The 19,517-nt window shown below is 38.8% G+C and overlaps 1 protein-coding gene across 4 annotated transcripts in view; it reads right to left on the bottom strand.

Moving 5' to 3' along the window:
- ptprub (protein tyrosine phosphatase receptor type Ub) overlaps positions 1-19,517 on the bottom strand; it is a 213,986-nt gene that overhangs the window by 41,722 nt on the left and 152,747 nt on the right. For all 4 annotated transcript variants that reach the window (XM_041987309.1, XM_041987310.1, XM_041987311.1 and 1 more), the window contains exons 8-13: positions 15,611-15,928; positions 12,413-12,522; positions 9,765-9,966; positions 7,157-7,259; positions 6,803-7,076; positions 1,906-1,942 (exon numbers count right to left, since the gene is read on the bottom strand). In XM_041987309.1, the coding sequence (XP_041843243.1) occupies positions 1,906-1,942; positions 6,803-7,076; positions 7,157-7,259; positions 9,765-9,966; positions 12,413-12,522; positions 15,611-15,928 (1,044 nt within the window). The remainder of the gene's footprint in view (positions 1-1,905; positions 1,943-6,802; positions 7,077-7,156; positions 7,260-9,764; positions 9,967-12,412; positions 12,523-15,610; positions 15,929-19,517) is intronic.

Raw genomic sequence — 19,517 nt, 5'->3', positions numbered from 1 at the left:
TTCATTATTTGGCAGGGGTTTTTAATAAATTATGAGTGTCTGGCATAGTGGAGAAAATGAGTAACTGGCCTGATATCAGAATGGAAAAGATTTTTTGGAACCTGCTGTTGACATTTCTTTTGTGTTGCTGTCTTGTTCCAGAAATTTCTGTCCCATTTAGGGACACTGCATCAGACCAGTATACAGTAGTGTTTAGTAGTGGCAAGAGAAGGTTTACTCAGACAGGGAATCAAACAGGGACACACTACGATCCGCAGGTGACCCTGTATCTGTGAGCTACAGCAACCAAAAGACTTCAGCCTCTCAGAAGATGCTCCATTTGACCAAAAAAAGAAAAAAAGAAAAACCAACCTTGCTGTTTACTGTATGATGTCACTTCATTTTAAAGTTACATTAAGAGAAGGCTAGTCTATACGGCTATAAAGTTTGATGAGGAGGCGAAAATCAATTTCAGTTTTTTGATGTTTTCCGACAGATAAGGCTGCTTTGCCACATTTAGTCTTGAAATTTTCTATTAAGCCAAACACGAACATGAAATACATTTCCACATTAAACCATGCACCTGCCAGCTGCCCAATGGTGGAAATTGGCACTTAGAGGAGAAATGGAAGTCTATTGTTGTGTTGAGCCTGCCAGAGGATCCTTAATTAAACTGTCACCTGGAAGTTGAAATGTAATCTCCAGCTTTGTTATCCAAGCCAGAATCATTTGCCTCCACTTTACTTGTGATATGCTGCTTGATAGTAACGGCTCAGGACTGTGACTATACAGAGGCTATGTTAATGGCAGAGGGATCATGGAGGTCACAAACAGCTGCAAAAAACCTTTGACTCAAGCTTGAAACTGGACAGACGTTATTATTTCCTAGTAGTTTGCATTAAAGGAATTTTTCTTCCTTTTTCATTTCTTCTAGTCAGCATCATCCTTCATGAAGTGATGTGATGTTGGCAGTTTTAAAAATGAGCCCCGTTTGTTACTTTCTTTTTTCTTATTTCAGTATTATCAGCTTGCCCCACCACTGAACATGTTTTTAATTCTTTAACAGTGTACTGTGTCACAAAAAGAGAGACCAGTGCAGGGTACAGTCCATTGCTGTGAGAAAGCATAATTAATCAATGCCTGACCGGGTTGTGTGGGGCAGATGGAGTGAGAGCTGGGCCTTGCCTTTAGGCTTTTTGCTTGAGGAAAGCCTTTTCTCTGTTATTCACATATAAAAAGAGGTCTTCACCAAAGAAAAAGACACCCCAACAAATCACTTTACTTATAAAGCTCTGCTTACTGTTGCAGTGCTCTAATATTTATAAATACGTGACTTTTATTCACCATGATCTTACAGTGTGCTGTGCACACTACCATTGGGAGTTAAGAGTCAATTTATCTGCCCTTTTCACATCCCTTTCAATCCAAAAAAGAAAACCGAGGTGCATGAGAGGATGGGGAAGTCAGGCATTCTCATATGGATAGGTCAAGATTGCTCCATCTGGAAGTTTTGATCTGGAGAACCCTTTTGAATGCCACTGAGGTCAAAGCCCTCAGATATATCCTGTTGGGTGCTGATGAGAACAAAGAGACTGCCTTGATATAGTGTGTCCCAGCGTCTGCCCCCAAACAAGCAGGATGAAAGCCTGACCTCTAATCCCTCCCTGCTTGTTGCCCTTTTCTCTGATGTCCACTGCTAAACAAGGAACGCTAAAGAACATTTGTACAGATCCCCACCATTTGTACTTAAGAAAGAGGAGAATAATAGTGCAGCGTGCATGAAAGAAAACCATACCATCAAAGTTATGTTCTTTATGCTCTTATACTGTGATTCTTATAAAGTGAGAAAGTACACAATCTTGCAAAGAATTTGATGCATTCAAGGTCACAGTGTTTGTGAGATGAGAGATCTTCCAGTTGAATTACCTTTGCGAGCAATGCGAATACAGTTTATTCGGGATTCCTGAAACACAAAGAAAACAGAAGCTTCTGAGGGGGGTGTTGCTTTGCATTTTGCACAGATGAGATCTGACAAAAGAGAACACGATGACATGAAATGCTGAGCTGAGGCACACAAATATATCACCTGACAAATATGATGACTCATAAAAGCATGTGACTGAATGCTAGTATAGATGTGAAGCAAACCACGTGAGTAAAAATTCAATACTCTCTCAAAGCAAACTTCTCAATACAATGGCTAAAAAAGAAAAGCATAAATCACCACTTTGTTAAAGGTCTTACTAACAATATGAAAATATATCTAAAATCTGAGAGTTGTGGTGAAGTGTGTGGAGGAGGTTTGAGATTCTTACTGAAGGAGAAAAGACGAGAGTTGAAAGGAGGAGAGAGCATAATTAAAAGGAGGGTTTCAGACCAGTGCGCCACTATGAAAACGAATTAATTTTATTCAAATTTCAGCTGATGACATCTCAGTGTTATGAAAAAGACCTTTGTCAAATAGCTCTAATGAGATCCAAGACTGTAATCCAATTCTATCCTGCCACCCCATGGAGGAGATTTATTATCAAATTAAGATTTACAGATGCCAATTCAGGCATTGTAGGACAATTATGCAAATTTGCCTATTCAGAAATGAGTAAAAACCTTTTTCTAAAACTAGTTGAATTCCACTTTTTAATCAAAAATGCACTTTAAGATGACGGACACTTAAACACACTCAGTGGTTAGTTCTAAAAATATACAAAATGGAAACTGAGTGATGGCATGCATGTGTGTTTTCTCTGGGTCATCAGAAAAAACTCTTTGTATTTACAGTAGTTGTGTAGCCAACCTTGCAGCTTTCCTTTTAAGGACAAGGTACAGCTTTTGAACATTTGACAATGAAAAGAATGACTGTGTTTGTCTGTGTTAAGCAATACTAGACATTTTAGTAGCCTCATATTCAACAGGATGAAGTCCTTCATTCAGGTAGTTCAAAAAGTGGTTGTGTTATAATATTACCCTACCAAATGTAGGCTATGTGAATGTACATGTACTGAAATTACTTTTCCTTGTTTTTTTTTGTTTTTGTTTTGTTTTCCCACACCATGGGAATCTCATGTTATTAACAAAATGCCATTTAAATAAAACATTTCATTGTAAATTTAAACAGAATTTGGATCATTTCATAAAAATAACTAGCTCATAGAAAGCTAGCATCTTTGTGATGCTGTGGTCATTAGCTAAAGGCTAAAAGCTCACATAAGCAATGCTAACATTCTTCTGTTGGGCAAAGATAGTATTTCACTAAAAAACACATGATGATAAGCTAACATCTGCTAGTAAGAAACAAAGTGCAGATTTGAATAACAAAAGTTAAATTTGGAGCATACGTACTCTTCACACACTTCATTTTGACATGAAATATCAGGCTAACACAAATGCTACTGATAATGTTTCGTCTGGTTTAGGTACATAATCTTAATATATATATATATATATATATATATATATATATATATATATATATATATATATATATATAAATAAAATGGTTACACCTGTTTTCCAGATAACTACAAGAAAAAACTAGGAATCAGGCACAGAGACACTTACAAAACTATTTTCTAAAGTTGTAAGATACAATATGGAGCAAAACTATATTATAACAACAATATCAGGGAGGCTGTACTGAGGTCTGATCTGGAGCTGATTGTGCACTGTTCTTCTGTGGACAATCTGCTGAACCTAATGTACCATTTTTCACACCCTTCACACAACACAGTGAGGAAACAGAGTGTTCAGTTACAAGCTTCTTCCAAGAAGTGTCAAGACAGAAAAATATAGGAAATCATTCCTGCCAACATCCAAAAACCTTATAATTTCCCCTCAGGGAATAATAAAGTATTTTTAATTTCATTTAAAAACCGTTGGATTGAGAGTGAAACACATTATCTGTGAAACTGTTTTCATTGCTGTACTTTTGTTCCACATATTATAATGTATATCAGATAATCAATTTGCTTTAATGAATAACGATCAATCTTATTCTTTAAAACTGCTCCAGGTTTAATTCTACCGCATGAGTCTGATAATGCTGACGGGCGACTTTCGGTTTTCCGTTATATAAAACAATTTCTTAAAAAAAAAGCTGATTCATCTGAACCTGCTTCTAAAGCATTAGCAATAAGTAATATATTCAATCATTACAAGCTTTGGCAGATTAAGACTGATACATTTTCAGCTATTTACTGCAGAGAATAAACAGACTGTTGTGATGGATAGGAGTATGCACATCTAAATCATTGTGCAGCAGCTCAGCAGAAGGGTTAATTGGCAAGCTCCAGATTGTGGAAGTACATCACATGTCTCTCTGTGCAGTGCCAGTCATGCCAGAGGGGCTGCTGGTTCCTGGCAGCTCTAAATAAAAAAACACAAATGTCGACATTCAACACAAGACTCCAGCACACACTCAAGATTTAACAGTGTTTGTGAGTGTGTGTATGTAAACTGGGAAACATAGGTTTACATGTTACAGATTTCTAGCTGTAACATACAATGTGACAATCTGTAACTGCAATCTGTGAAGGTATGGATCAGTCAAAGAAATTACAGAGCCTTGACAGTAACTTCCCAGACTTGGGTAAAATGCCAAATATTATCAGTCCGATTTACTCCTCAAAACTAGTCCGACCACTGGACTGATGAAGAGCAATTCTCTTTGACAATTCTGTTTCCATTTTAATAAAATGTTCAGGGTGCAAACGCCTCAAGTGATTACCAAATATGACACATCAAAACATCTTAAATAGGCAGATAATAAAAAGGCAGAACCTTTAATCAACATCAGTTTGGTCCAAGTACATATGCAATTTTTTTGACATTTACAGGAGAAAACTGCTGTCACTACCAGCTACTTACGAGAGGAAGATTGTTTCTTTTTTTTTCTGCTGCCAAAACAAATATGCAAAATGTAATTATGCTTCTCTTCTGTATATACAATATAGTCTAAAAACATACTATTCTAGCATATGCATGTGCTGAAAGTCTTTATGCTTTGCATACTTTGGACATTTACCTTCTTTTGGAAATGTGAACCCTGTACTAAAATGTCTGACCTAAAGTGCATAATTGCACATGGAGGATAAGCAGAAAGATACTAAATGTTTAGTATTTGCCAAAATACTCCTGGTCCATACAAATGGACACACATTAACATATTTTTTTGTTTAATTAACACTTGGATGTGGTCACAGTGAGACAACTGAAGTGAAAAATTATTACTCTGAAATGTTAATAGTGCCATTAGCAGGAAAAAGGTGTAATGATGTATGATTAGTTGGATTGTTAACAGCCCCATCACCTCTATTTTATGCTTTTTGAAATCATTTTACATTTTTCCTTTTATATTTTTCTGCTGTAAACCTTGTGTCATGTCCTTTGTTCCCTGTTGTTGTGTCATATTCTTTAAAGTTGACATTGTCACTTCCTGACAACCTTGCACAATAACAATGAAAAATTCTTGATCTTAATTAAAAAAAGAAAACCAACCACCACACAAAGACAAACAAAAGACTTATTTCTGAAAAACCCATAAGAAATTATTTTGTTTGCTGGAGTAAATTAACTCAAGAGGAACTTTTTCAGCCCTGCAGCACCAAAGATTCAACACTGAGTGCTACTGTAACTCCAAGCAAAGGCAACCGAGTTTGAAAGACTGGGGACAGTACCGGCTTTGTGATGTGGCACTTTGCTCCCCTCATTGTGGGTCAAGGATGTGGGCCCCCTGCCAGGCCAAACAAAACGTAATCCCATCCGCTGGTAAAGCCAGGCCTCCCCTATCTAATCCCATTCTTAGCAGTTGTGTGAAGTGCTCACACTGTACTTCCTGTGTGTGTGTTTCTCCACTGGGTTGGAAAAAGATGCTACTGGTGGGGATGAGCCACCCAGCCCTGTCCATGGGATGTTATAGCCATTCCACAAAAAGAAAAAAAAAGAAAAAAGAGGTGAGAGGATTCAAACAGTCAAACAGAGACTGGTGACCCAGCTTGTATGGATTTATTCCCAGCTGATGCTCACAGACAGCTGAGTTACCCATGGCAACATTTCTCAGCTATATTACCAAAGTCTGAGAATATTAAAGCAGCAGCTTTCTCTCTGATCATCTGCACCTGTGCCCAATTATTCCTAAGTAATTGCCTCACCGAGGTAGCAGCTCTTGCTGTAATGGAATTTGGAAAGGTAATGTGGCATTCCCAAGGGATGTCTGAAGCTCTTTGTCTCCCCAAGAACAGTGACACAGGAGGAAATAACAACAACCAAGATTCACGAAGTTGTTGTAATTTGCTTATAAATGCAGATGTGTAAAAGCTCTAGGCTTGGATTTGGTGATCTATCACTGGTTATTTTCAAAGATAATCAGCTGATTCGATGTGCAAAGAGAGGACATGAGGAAACAGCACAGCGAAGAAAGACAAGACTGAACAGGAAGTTGATTTAAACTGTAAGCCAAGTGAAGTGCAATACATTGTTTACTTTGAGTAATTCCAGCTAATCGCGGCTTTGCTAGCTGTAAGTAATGCATGCAAGTAATTCCTGTTCTGGAAATGCTTTGTTTGCAAAGAATCACAGTGGTGGGATATAAACGTTCACAGCTCAGTTTTTCATCCAACAACCTCTATGCATAAATACTATTTCAAGGGTTGTGAACTCAGACAATGCCAAATGTCCTACAGCATTAACCACAGGATTAGAACAGAAGATACAGATACTTATTAACACTCATCAGTGGCTCAGAATTATTCTGCATACTAGTGCTTGCAGCTTGATGATGAAGGGTTGCCAAATCTGCTGCAACACTGGCAGGTGTTTAATCACTCACCCCTTTGAAGTTGCTCATAGCCTGGAAGTATACAAGGTAGCTCTTGCGAGGGTCCAAAGGGCTGTTCCAGTAGCCATTGTAAGTGTGATTGTCACCCACAGTGAAGGGACTGGCCTCTGGCAGACTGCTGGGAGGCAGCTCGGCCGTGTAGTAGTGTGGCGTGCCTCGGGCCTGCGCTTCGCTGTGTGACATGGGCAACGGGAAACACTCCTGAAGCCCCAACTCCCTCTTAACCTTCTTAACAGTCTCCTCTTCAACCACCACCTGGTATGTGCTGGACGTAGAGTGGATGCATAACTTTAATAATAAGTTACTGCTCGTATTGAAATGAGACAGTGTTTGAGGTGTTCTTACCTAACAGGTGCTCCTCTGCCTTGAGCAGGGCGCAGCAGCACAGTAATTGTGCTTTCAGTCTCGCTCAGGGGTGATGGCATGTCTCCATAATCAAAGGTAGGTGCTGTTGGCACAAAGATACAATAATGTTTACTCTTATAAAATAAGTAAAAATTAAAGCACATATATAAATGCACATCCTCCTTTAGCCGCTGCGTATTCAGACAGCTGTAATTAAACATCAGTGCTTCTTTTTGCTCCCATACAAACAAGTTAAATCTTCAAGGCTGAAGCAAAACTGGCTTTAATCTTAGCCAATAGCCAAATTCCTTTCTCAATTTAAAAGTCCAACATTTATAATAAACTCAATACCCATTTTCTAATAATGCTTGAATTCTTTTCCTGTTGTCTTGGCCACAACTTCAATTAAAAATCATATGAGTGGGGCTAAACTGAACTGGTTTCTCATTTGAAAGGATTTGGCTCAAGTCGTGCTCCTCCCTGAAGATGCGTGACAGCACATTTCTATTTAATATCAGCGGTCAATTAGTAAAGGTGAAGGACAGCAAAGTATTCATGAGGCATAGATAATTATCATATTAAAAAGCAGTTTGCTAACGCTGCTGTGAAAAGGAGTTGGCATCAATTAAGTTGTGGCTTCCAAGAAAACTGGACGTGCATTTGTTGACACTGAGACACTAGAAGACAGTTTTTATGCCTGCAGCCACATCCAGGATCTGCCAGATGGATAACAGTCTATCAGCCAGAGTGCACACATCTGAATGTATATGTGCATGTGAACGAGGAAATGTATGAAGTCAGAAACTCTGCAGTGGGTGTTGTTTGAAGATGCTGACAGTAGTGACTGCTGAAGGTGTTTGCTAGGTGTCAGCATGGATTTAAGAAACACTCTGTGTTAGTGGATGTTCTGCAGTGAGAGCGGAAGATGATGATCTGCAAAGACTCCACCCGTGATCCTGCTTTAAACCACAATTTTCTCTGACATACATCCAATAAGCCGGAATTGTGAGCTCAATCTATAATTAAAAAAATTGGACTTCTTTGTAAAAAAAGATAGGGATCGAAGAAGGGAGTGGGTGGGAGTGAGATAGAGGGGGAGTGGGCCTGCTGTGTGCTCCTAAAAGGTGTTATCCTATTCCTTAACAAGTGAAAATACATCATCAAAAGTAAACAGCAACACAAAAGCTGAATTCCCAACGCCAGTAATAAGCTCTGAAACTCTTGAAAATGACATTCTGCTCCCAGGAATGTACTACTGCATCTTTCTTTAGAAGTAACAACACTGATCTCTTTGTGGTGTGTTTTTACCTCTTATGAGTTAATTTGTGTCTTGAGGATTGAGAAGAAAAAGGTGTGCCAAAAGGTTGCAATAAAAAATAGCTCTTTCACTTTGGGAGTAAAAGTCTGGCCCAAGTGTGGGAGAAAGATACCGACATCAAAAGAAAGAACACCCAAATCCCAATTACAACCCACAATGGTTTAAAAGTTAGTGCTGTTGACATAGACTGTGTAAAAATGTACACAGCCATCTGATCTATAATGAGAAAGCCAATAACAAAGTGTCTTAAAGTAATTTTGTATAACAATGACTGAAATCTAGTGATCAAATTGAAAAGTTACCATCTTCAGTATCATCCACACGCTGTAGTAGCAAACTACAGCTAAACTAAACTAGAGCTGAATTACATGTATAGTGCTAGGACAAGCAACTTTGGCATCATTCCAATGACCTTTCTTGATCTGGAAAAAGTCCTATCCGAAATTCTGGTTGCCTTTTTGTGATTTTGCTTCTTTGGTATGGTTGATAACATGTCAATCCCCGTCCTTGCATTAGGTGATAAGTATCTCAAATGTATACCTTCAAACTTGTCTCAAAACATCATCTACAACTTCTTATTTTGCCACTTTCTTCTTTGTCGTGTTACTTTCAATAGTATTATTATCTTATTATTCTTTTCTTTTATGGCTGCATTAAGGTATATATATATATATATATATATATACAAATATATATGTAAATTCACTCTAAGATATTAAGAACAATCGTCAATTTAGAAAAAATAATTAGACACTAGCAAAAGTCATTTTTGATGATGTAATCTTTTTCTTCCTCATAGATCTTAGCTCTTGTTGTGCACTGCAACTTTCAAATGCAATGCCGTTGCTAGGAGCTGCTTTAAAACATCTTTGGCTCCACAAGACTGATTCAAAGGGTGTTGATTTCTATGTAACATTGCCAATTAATGTTCGCCACTAGCCATTAGGGTGTCATTATGCTAGATCCACTCCATATAATCAGTGGGCTTGTGGTCTTTTTAAACATAATTCCATGATTAAACTGAGGTTAGGTTCATACATTTATAAGCTGCATTCTTGTGTTCTAATGCAGTTACTTGCTCTCTAATCATTACCAAGATACCAGCAGCCAAACCTGACTCCAGGCTTCAGAATATTTTCCAAACCAGTGGAGTCTGTCACATTTGTTTTGTGTATCTTCTGTATAGCATCTATAGTCATACTTGCATTAATAGCAGGCAGTGATCAGTAGCACAGTTCCATTTTGTGACTTTACGTGATACCATATCAGTGCCATTGGTAGTGTTGGTACCTGAGATGTTAGTGGTGATTTCAGTAAGGGCAGTCTGACCAAAGCCCTTGGCTGTACGCGCTCGGACAGAGATCAGGTAAGTTGTTCCTGGGTGAAGGTTGGAGAACATGTGGTAAGTCTCATTCTTGAGCTTGGACACTGTTCTTCTGGGTCCTGGGACGTTGATGCCTGGATCGGACGACTCAATACTCTGGTAACTGATCTGTTGGCCAAAAAAAAAAGCAAAAAGATTTAAAGTTTTGCTTTGTAGTTGCTGACAAAATTTAAAGTGTGGCTTTCAACTGGGTGCACAAAGAGCTCTGCATACTTTGTTGATGTAGTCCACTTGAAGGCAGAAACACATTTGCTTATTCAACCATTGTGCTGATTGGTCACATTGAGTTTATAATTTTTATGTTTTGGGTTTAATTGTCAATGTAACTGTTAGGTACAACGTATGCAACCTTGGTGAATAATTACCTTCCTAAGTACTGTATTTGCAAAGCCAGACTCCGGACACCATATATCAAAAAAGACACTTAAGTGTTTGTGAGTTAAATGAATTTTGATTGATGCAAAAAGCTGTGATGATCCTTGAAAAGTTAAACCTTCTTTTTTTTTTAAGTGTTTCTTCAAGAGGTTGTTTAACTTGTGTGAACCTGCTGAGAATTTCCACTTTTACCCTGAAATAGAAAAGAGTTAAAGTGACCGTACTGCAATCAGGGTAAGCATATTAGTATATACATCAGAGCTGAAGGAGATCCACTTCATTTGACAAAATCAGCATGCACACAATGTATTGTGTGTACTTGTGTCACACACTGAAGACGTCTCTTAAACCAAACCAAAGCTTTGCTGATTATCATAAGAAGAGCTTAATGCCTGCTCGTGCCTCCTTGGTGAAAGATAGAATTGTGAGCTATTCAGTGACTAAACACAGATAGACTGCAGTGTTTTGGCTACAGAAGCATACATAAAACAAGCCAGACAATGCACACAGCAATGAGAAGGGTTCACACAGGACAGCATCTTGGTCAATAGGCTCAGGCAAAGTGGTCAATGTGTTAGTCTGAGAGAAATGAGGAGGATTTCCACAGCTCTCTATAAAGCTTTCTCTGTCAGTTCAAAGAGATCAGCACACAACAAAGTAAAAATAAAATATTGTGCATCCTCCACTTTATTCGTTGTACCAGAAATCCTATTTAATAATATCCTTGAGGCGACACAGAACAAGAGGTCAAGAAAGGAAATCACACTGTTCAGCTCGGAAGGCAGACCTACTGATTGCTTACCACAGACAGAGGGTGTACAGTAAATACAAAATCATTATCCAGCTAAATGGAAGCCCTACAGCACAACAAACGCATGCCAGTTATTGATTAATGGTGCCAGGCTCTATTTCAGTGGGACAAAAGCAATGTTAAGTGCAAGTCCTGTACACAAGGTCAGTGAGATTTTATCCAACCCTTGCTGCTATTTTTGTTAATAGCAAACCATGTGCTAAAGAGTTGCAGTGGGTTTCGTGATTAAGCATGCACTGTACTGATTCTGCTTCATGCCACCACTACTGAACATTGCTCACCACATAGATAGGGAGCTATTTTGTTTTTTTGTTGTTTTTTTGCTACTAACAAACATACTAAAGGAAGGTGCATATTCTAATTCCAGGAAATGGCTGATCTTTTAAAGTGTTGCTTGAGAGTATTGTGTACTGGTACTGTATGAACAAAGCAGAACTGGACCTGCTGAGGATATGATCAGATGTGGGGGTAAAGTTTAAAGTTTAGTAAGTGCCTCAGTAACACATTGCATCTATAGCTCTTTTGTGAAGATGGATATCTGTGGAGATGGATATCTCATTTTCGATTTTTCCCTTAAGCCTATATAGTAAGTTATAAGATGGGTATGAGTAAGCAGCATCAGCACTTTGCCACCCACTGTGTGTTCTTAGCTTCAAAATTGTTGGAAAATTCCCATCATCCACAAACCACACATGTAGCATCACTGCTGAAGGTTTTTACTAAAGCTGTGGGTGCACAGCATGGATACTTCTGACAAGGAACCACTTTTCTTTCACTGGCGGACTTGTTGCCTTGGATTAAAACCAGAGATCATTGTCAGTCCGTGTCTCAGAGGACAAATCTGATGAATACCGCCGCACGGTGGGAGGCTTCTTTAGTAGGTCCGGCTGTGTTATACTACAAAAGTTAATATTTGAACTTTTCTGTGACCTTAGTGGACTTTTCATCTGAATTAGCTATTGCTTTAATTGAAAGCTGAATTTGTCTATATGCGGTGTGTGTGTATGTGTGTGTATGTGTGCTACTATGATAAAACTACCTGTGTCTGTCACTCTAATTCACCCTGAGTGCTTCTTGAAAAAATGTTTAAAATAATTTTCTTTTTTTTATAAATTGTGTATATTTTGAATTGTTCCTTTATTATCTTTATAAGTTGAAAAGAATTAAAGGTAGTCCACACCAAACAATTCTCGATCCAAGCAAAGGCTAAACATTAGCAGCTTTTGTTAGCAGCAAACATCTTCAGCTAGCTTCCTTTTGTAGTAATAAAACAAACCATGTGTACAAAAAATTATCTAGTGCTACATCCCTGTTGCTTGAACAAGTATGCAAATTAAGCTAACAACTGTCTACTCTCCACAGACTCACCTCATATTGTGTAATTAGACCATTGGGCTCTACAGGCTCCTCCCACTTCAGGAAGATCATGTCATCCAGAGGGGTGAAGGTGAGAGACTCCGGCGCTATGCCTCCGGGAACTGTGAGAGATCATCAGAGCAAACATTTGTCAGGGAAATTGAAGTGCTGATCCCACAATGATCCTGTCCTGTCAATATTACAGGAGTAAATGTCACTCAGAACAATGCACCATGCAAGACACCCACAGCGACAGAGCAACAGGCTGAGAACATCAGATAAGGTTAGTGTTCATTTATAAGCTGCATAAAATTTGTATCTATAACACATGACAGAAAAAAAATGGTGGAAAAAATATTATAATATTATACCAATCTTCAAAGTTGAATGAATAATGAATATATCAACTGCAATTTATAACAAGACTGTAAATGGCCAAATATTTGACTGTAGAAAGATTTTTGGTTTCTTTTGGAGCCAAACACTTCTATCTTCATGGTCTGTGTGAGGAAGACCAGCATGTGAGACTTAGACCTGAGGCTAAATCAACAGTCAAAAAGCTGAGCTGACTATCTGAGCTTATTTAGCCTGGACACAAAGTTATTTATTATGGCTTTGTTTTTAATTGGCATATTCTGTATAAATATATTCATCCATATCTGAGCGGTGAAAACATCTCTGGTTTTCTCATTTGCTGTTGATCTTCTATCATTCTCTGTCTACATCTCCTTCAGAAAAATCTAATTTGTTTAGATTTTTTTTTCATGGCAAAATTGATTTCTCTCTCATGCAAACGATATGCTACTACCAAGAAGATAAGAAGCACAAAATCCTATCTTGGGACTGTCCAAGCCTTCTCTTTTATAATATTTTTCTGAAATAAAAGGATTTATTTGTAATGGTGAATTATTTCACCAAATATGAACAAAAATGATTAATTTAAATTTTTGGATTTGTGTATTTTAAGTACTAATGTTACATTAGATTATGTTTACAAAAACACAGATATACACCATCGTGGAAGAGGGAACATGGGGCAGCTGCTCAACCAGTTGAGCTACACACTGCCCCAAATAATTTCAATCCTGAGATTTACTCCAAAAATGTTTAAACAAATGAGATATGCTATGTCGTAGACATTACACTAAGAATACCAAGGTGTGTGGCCAGACTACAGTTCAACACAGCAATGGTTACACTTCATCTATATATGCAAATAGTGGTCATAAAATAAACTTAGCACAAAGTACTAAGAAATTTGTATTTGGTCAATTATTTCTTCCATTTAATACTGACAATTGCTGTTTTATTATACATTTATTATACATTACTGGAGTCTGTAGTCATCTTTATAATGAGAAATAACTTGTAAGGATTGCACTTCTATGGCATGAGCAACCTAAATATATGTATCGGTAATGCACCGAAAAAAGGGGCCAAAATCCTTTGTGATATTCTGCTGTTAAAAATCATTCTTGTTTCGAGATTTAAGTGCTACCAGGTGTGTGTCAGTCACAGATACATGACTAGTTCCTGATTGGAACCTAATTGATAAACAGACATATAGGAATGAGATTCTGGAACCAGTGGTGATCCCATGTCTACACAATCTGGGACCTAATGCCATCCATCAGGATGACGAAGTTCTCCCCCACCGAGCAAGAATCATTATAAAGTACCTCCAGAATTTGGGTGTTGAGAAGATGGAATGGTCTACAGTGAGTGGGTCCAGACCTTCGCCCAATTGTTTGGATATTCCAGACACTACTAAGATCCTTGACAGAGTAAAATGAACTAAGTGTAAAAAACGCAAAATATGTTTTTTTTTTTTACTGTGAAAGAGTGTATTGTCATTTTTCAGTGTAGTTTAGCTGTGTTCCTCATTCCACAGAATCACCATCCTTTAATAATACTTCGTTGTAAAGTTTTTTCTGTGTATAACGCAACACTAATTGCTATTATTAAAGGGGAGAGATATAAATAACCAAACACAACACTCTTTATTTTCTGTGCTGAGTTTAGAATCTAAATGGAGTTAATTGTTCAGATGTATTGCATTTTAAAACAATGAAACAAAACACATGATCTGAGATTCCCATTTCATTTATATTCTTATTAAAGCTTTTTATTAGATAAAAATGAGCAGTAATTAGATTCTTAAATATTTGCAGGGACACCTGCTAATATTATAACAGTCTAGTGCAACATTTCTGCAACAGTCTCACCTTCATAAAGTTTGAACTTTTTGTACTGATACTGTTTCAGAAAGGTGTTGATCAGTGTGTATTGTAATCTAAGAAGCAATTTGTTGTAATATTGAACAGTATTGCACTGTATTGTACAGAGCTGTGTTTCTGTTATTCAGCGTTCACTAATTGAAATAAATGAGCTGGATAAAATAACAGGAGCACTTGGTTGTAAAAGCATTATAATTAATCAGTACTATAAACGGCATCCTGTCAGAAATCAACACCATGTAATGTCAACCAGTGATTCTTAACCCAGATTTCTGATTTATATCATGCTCTTTTACTTGAGGAAGATCAATTACATAAATGACAAATGACAGAAACATTCTAAATATTGGAGTTACAGATGTATAGATTATCAAATTATATCCACTCTCACAGAGTGGGTGTCAGACTGACCTCCTTAAAGTTGAATGCATAAGTTTAGGTGTTAAAAAAGAGCATGTACTTATGTGATAAATGTATAATTTAGCTATGATGATTGTTTAGAAGAAGTTACCGTGCTGTCGTTCTGAATGAGTCCAGAGTTTTGACTGGTGGTATAGGAACTTTTCTACAAGTTAATTTTGACACATTTTTAGGATATTTGTCAGATTTAAGCACCCTGCATTGCAGCAGAACATGATCATATACATTTTTAAGACACCTAATATTTCTCTCTCTCTTAATAACAGCATGGCTTTAATTCTTAGGGATTTTCCCACTACACAATGAATATAAAATGTGCACACACACACACACATGTTAAAATGTCAGGTTTTTCAGATGTAAAAATGCTGAATGGTGTATTATCAGCATGATCTTCAGCTAGCTGTTTGTTACAAACTGGAATCAGTGTGTAGGTGACTTTTAAGGCGATCATTTCTCTCCAACGTTTGCTATTTTCTAATCACATTTTACATATATTTTTCTGTATTCTGCATTCACATGATCTTCTCTGTAACCTCCCAAAGGAACTTACTGTCTTCCTCAGTCTGAAAGGTGACCTCTCTGCCCTCTTTCTTCCCCTCTGGGTTGGCCAGTGACAGACGAACATGGATGCTGTGGTACGGTGGGAGATCACGCAATGTGAAGCGTGAGGCGTTATGTTCCACAGCCAGGCACTCGCGTACGGTGGTGTTGTGGCCACCGCCTCCTCCGGCCATGGTGTAGCGGTAGCACAGGGACACTGAGTAAGTGTGGCAGCGTGTCAGGTTAAACGCCAGGTTCTCCCATTGCAGGGACAGCTGCCTGGACTGGATATCTGTGGCTATGAGGCCTCGCAGTGGACGCATGGGCTCTGGGAAGTACAAGCAAGAAGAAGAACGTGAGGAAGGAAAAACAAAAGAGAGAAAGTTTGCAAAGTCCTAGAACAGAACACTTGAACTTTAAAGAGTGAACAAAAATCAGATTTTAAAGAGAACATTTAGCAAATTATGGCGTTCTTATTTTCTAGGACTTTGATTACAGTTCTTCTGCCACTCCTCTGCAATATGCTGCCAATATTGCCTGGTCATAATCAGAGAGGTGTCAAGGAATGGCCCAGGGTGTCCATGGCCATAAGCAGCAGATACCCGGCCATCATCATCATCGATATTTATGCCGCTATTTGGACCCATGCTGCTCCCATAGAGGTTTCAGTGCTACATTTTCCACCCCGGCTGCCTCTACAATACCCAAAAACTCTCCTAAATATTGGAATTGTGCTTTCCGCCTTCGGTTAGATAAAGCCTTAGAGAAGTCATCTCCTACATGTGCTGCAGCAGGTACGTTATTATTATGGACAGACCGATCGTAATTTCTAACTGTTGCTAGATGACCAATTGTAATCCTCAAGAGGCCTCCAGAAACAGAGATGGCTAAATGCTGAGAAAGTATTTCATCAACATTGAAAAGCGTTTTGATATGTTGCATGCTTTCTCTGCATCACCAGCTATATGCGGTTCCTCAATAGTTCTGTATGGTGCCCCCCCCAATTTAGCGATGGAAAATGGTAACAGGTTTAAGCTTGGAGATATGGCCTGGTGCTTGTCGCAATGTTGTGATAGTATATCAGTATATCATCAGAGCCAAATAAAAAATACAATAATAAAAAGCATATACCACAGGAAGTAAACCCAGCTACAAATCATTTTTAAAAGGATAAATAAAGTGAGATGAGAAATGCATCTCAGTAGTTATTTGATGCAAAATTTCCCATGAATTTCATCAGAAATTTTGAAAGTTCCACCAGGCAGACATGCTAGAATATGTAAATGAGAATAAATAAAAACATCGACCATATTTGGAGCTATGTGCCACACAGAAAAACAATAATGACACATCCATGACACCCCAAAGAGAGCAGTGGTCGCAGCCTGGCCACCCATTACAAAAATTTTCTGGCTCCACCACTGGCAACAACATAAAGGTCAGTTTGCTGCCAACACAGCACACCCACATCCCCAGTGGTAGAACAGGAACTCAGGCCAATTGCACTAATTAATAGGACAGGCTGTGAGTTGCTGTCGCTCTCCCACCAGTCCCTTCCTCTGTGTCACAAAGCAACTTGACTATTCAGTAGTTAAACATCTTTGCCCTGAGGTTTAATCCCCCTCTTACAAAACAAGGACATTCCCTTCTGCTGGTCATTTTTACTGCTGGGTCATTGCGACGACCTGTCACATATTTTTAGTCACTTTTGGTCATCAACGAGTTAACCTGACTTTCTCTGACTCAGACTAACAGCTCTGTCTTTGATATCCCCCTCAAACATAATGGCTAACACAGAGAGCCTCTATACACAGAGGCACAGACAGGCCAGTGTTCAGGAGGACGTCCGAAGCTGAAGAGAGGCCAAGATAAGCCAAGGACATCCTCCGTATCAATAGAGGCGTTTATCAATGACCATTATTAACCCAATCAACGCTTCTTTGTGAAGCAATATGCTGCATAATGTAGTGGATGGCTTTATTCTTTTAATAGTGCATTTTGAGTAATGAGGCAGGGAGGCAGGGAGTGACAGCAGAGATATGGGATATAGGGAGGCATCGGTGGAGTTGGAGGTTGCAGGCCAAGGTCTGCATCCTTACACTGACTCACTGCAGTACAGATTAGTGCAGGGAACTTAAATAAAGAAGCTAATGCATCACTGGGCAGAGGCTAATATATATAAAAAAAGAATTATCCCAGCTAATGGATTTGAGAGATACTCTGTACTTGTGCAAGGACACACAAACACTGACTACACACATCTTTCTTTGGGGAAAAAAAAGTTACTTAACTCACTTTCAATCTTCTGTTTATCTGAAGTAACATCACTATTCCCATTTTCTTAACTGTTTTTTCATTGGCTGTGGTAGAGCACTTAAAATTTTATGACACTTCAGATCTCCACTGAAGGCCTCGGCACTCATCTGCTTTCTCTTTTAATTTACTGTCAGGCATCTCACATTAGATGGAAATATGGAAAGAGCATTGAACTAAACCTTATTCAGACTAATGTGAGGGAGGATGAATGAGTGGGCACAGTAATCGCATAGCAGTAGACTGCACTGCGACCAGTAAGAGATGTTAATGTGCCATTGTTCATTGTGACTGAGGATTGTCTTAATGGTGCAGTTGATAGTCTGCACAGTCTGGAAGCTAAATAAAGAGAGGCATTTAACTGCTGAGTTGATGAAGCACCACCAAAGAGGGCACAGTGTGCTCATTATGGTGTTTCTCAAAGTGGACATTTGTGCCAGGCTCTCCCCCCTTTCGCCAGCCATTCCACAGGCACCCATTCTCTGGCACCCTGTGGTGAAAAAACTGCAGCCGTCCTGACATGGCCATCAGGCCTGAGCACCATGCTGATCCTTGGAAATGGGCAGTTACAGTGGACATGACAGTTTATGGTTTATTATTGGTGTGTAAACTGTGACATGAGGCAGAAGCTAATGAGAGAGCAAATCTGCCCCAAATGTTGTTTATGGTTTGAGGGGGATTTGTTAGACACTGAGCTTATGTTAGTGACCTATGCAGGTACGAGAATATAACCTGTGCAACATTTGCTTACATCAGGTTATAGTTAGACGTCCTTTCTATGCTACTGCTAATGGTGACTAAAAACAAGTGGTACTTCTATGTAACTCCGTTTCTGTGAGGAGGTTTGTAGCTGATTGCGAAGACGAAGTTAACAAAAAGCTGTTGGATCCATTTCATTTTAGTTAGGTGTGTTGGACCATGGAAAACAAAAATCCATCTAACATTCAAGCAAATCTGCTTTTAAGACTAGGTGAAGTAGGTCATGACAAACTGTATCAAAAGAAAACAAGTTTATAATGACATTATCACCCATACCCATTAGAAAACCTAACTTAAATGTCCATGTAAAAGGAATTGTAGCTATGAATAAAAAACATGATGAATGACATGCCAAGACATGCAGATCACTTGTGTTCCTTATGTGCTTAATTTCAGCCAAGTTCCAGCATTGTCTCCCTCCTGCCTATGACCAAGAGGATCATGGGCAGAGGCTTTCCAGCAGGTTCAGTGACCCAGCAGCAGGTGGAAGCCCATTAACATAGTTTGGAGACCACCTGCAGTACAAACGCTTTCCACTCCTCTGTGATTTACTTGAGGGGCTTCAAGCTGTGCTAATGCACCGTGCTGATAATCACAGCAATGGCTCATCAAGCACACCTGGATGGCCATCACAGCCAGGCGGAGATCGTGTTCACATTCACGGCCATTAGTTTTACAGCCTCCGCACCAGGACAGCTCGTCTCCACAAGCGGGTGACTCTGAACGTGTGTGTATGGTGACGCCTTCTAGCCAACATGCTTGGGACAGGGAGAAATATTCATCATGACCATGGAAGAGTGAGATTAGTCACAGTGGCAGGACACAGCTTTTAGACAGGAAATCCA

The sequence above is a fragment of the Melanotaenia boesemani genome, chromosome 6, assembly GCF_017639745.1.
Source record: "Melanotaenia boesemani isolate fMelBoe1 chromosome 6, fMelBoe1.pri, whole genome shotgun sequence".
In the NCBI taxonomy this organism is placed as follows: domain Eukaryota; kingdom Metazoa; phylum Chordata; class Actinopteri; order Atheriniformes; family Melanotaeniidae; genus Melanotaenia; species Melanotaenia boesemani.
This window is presented reverse-complemented; position numbering and strand designations above follow the sequence as displayed.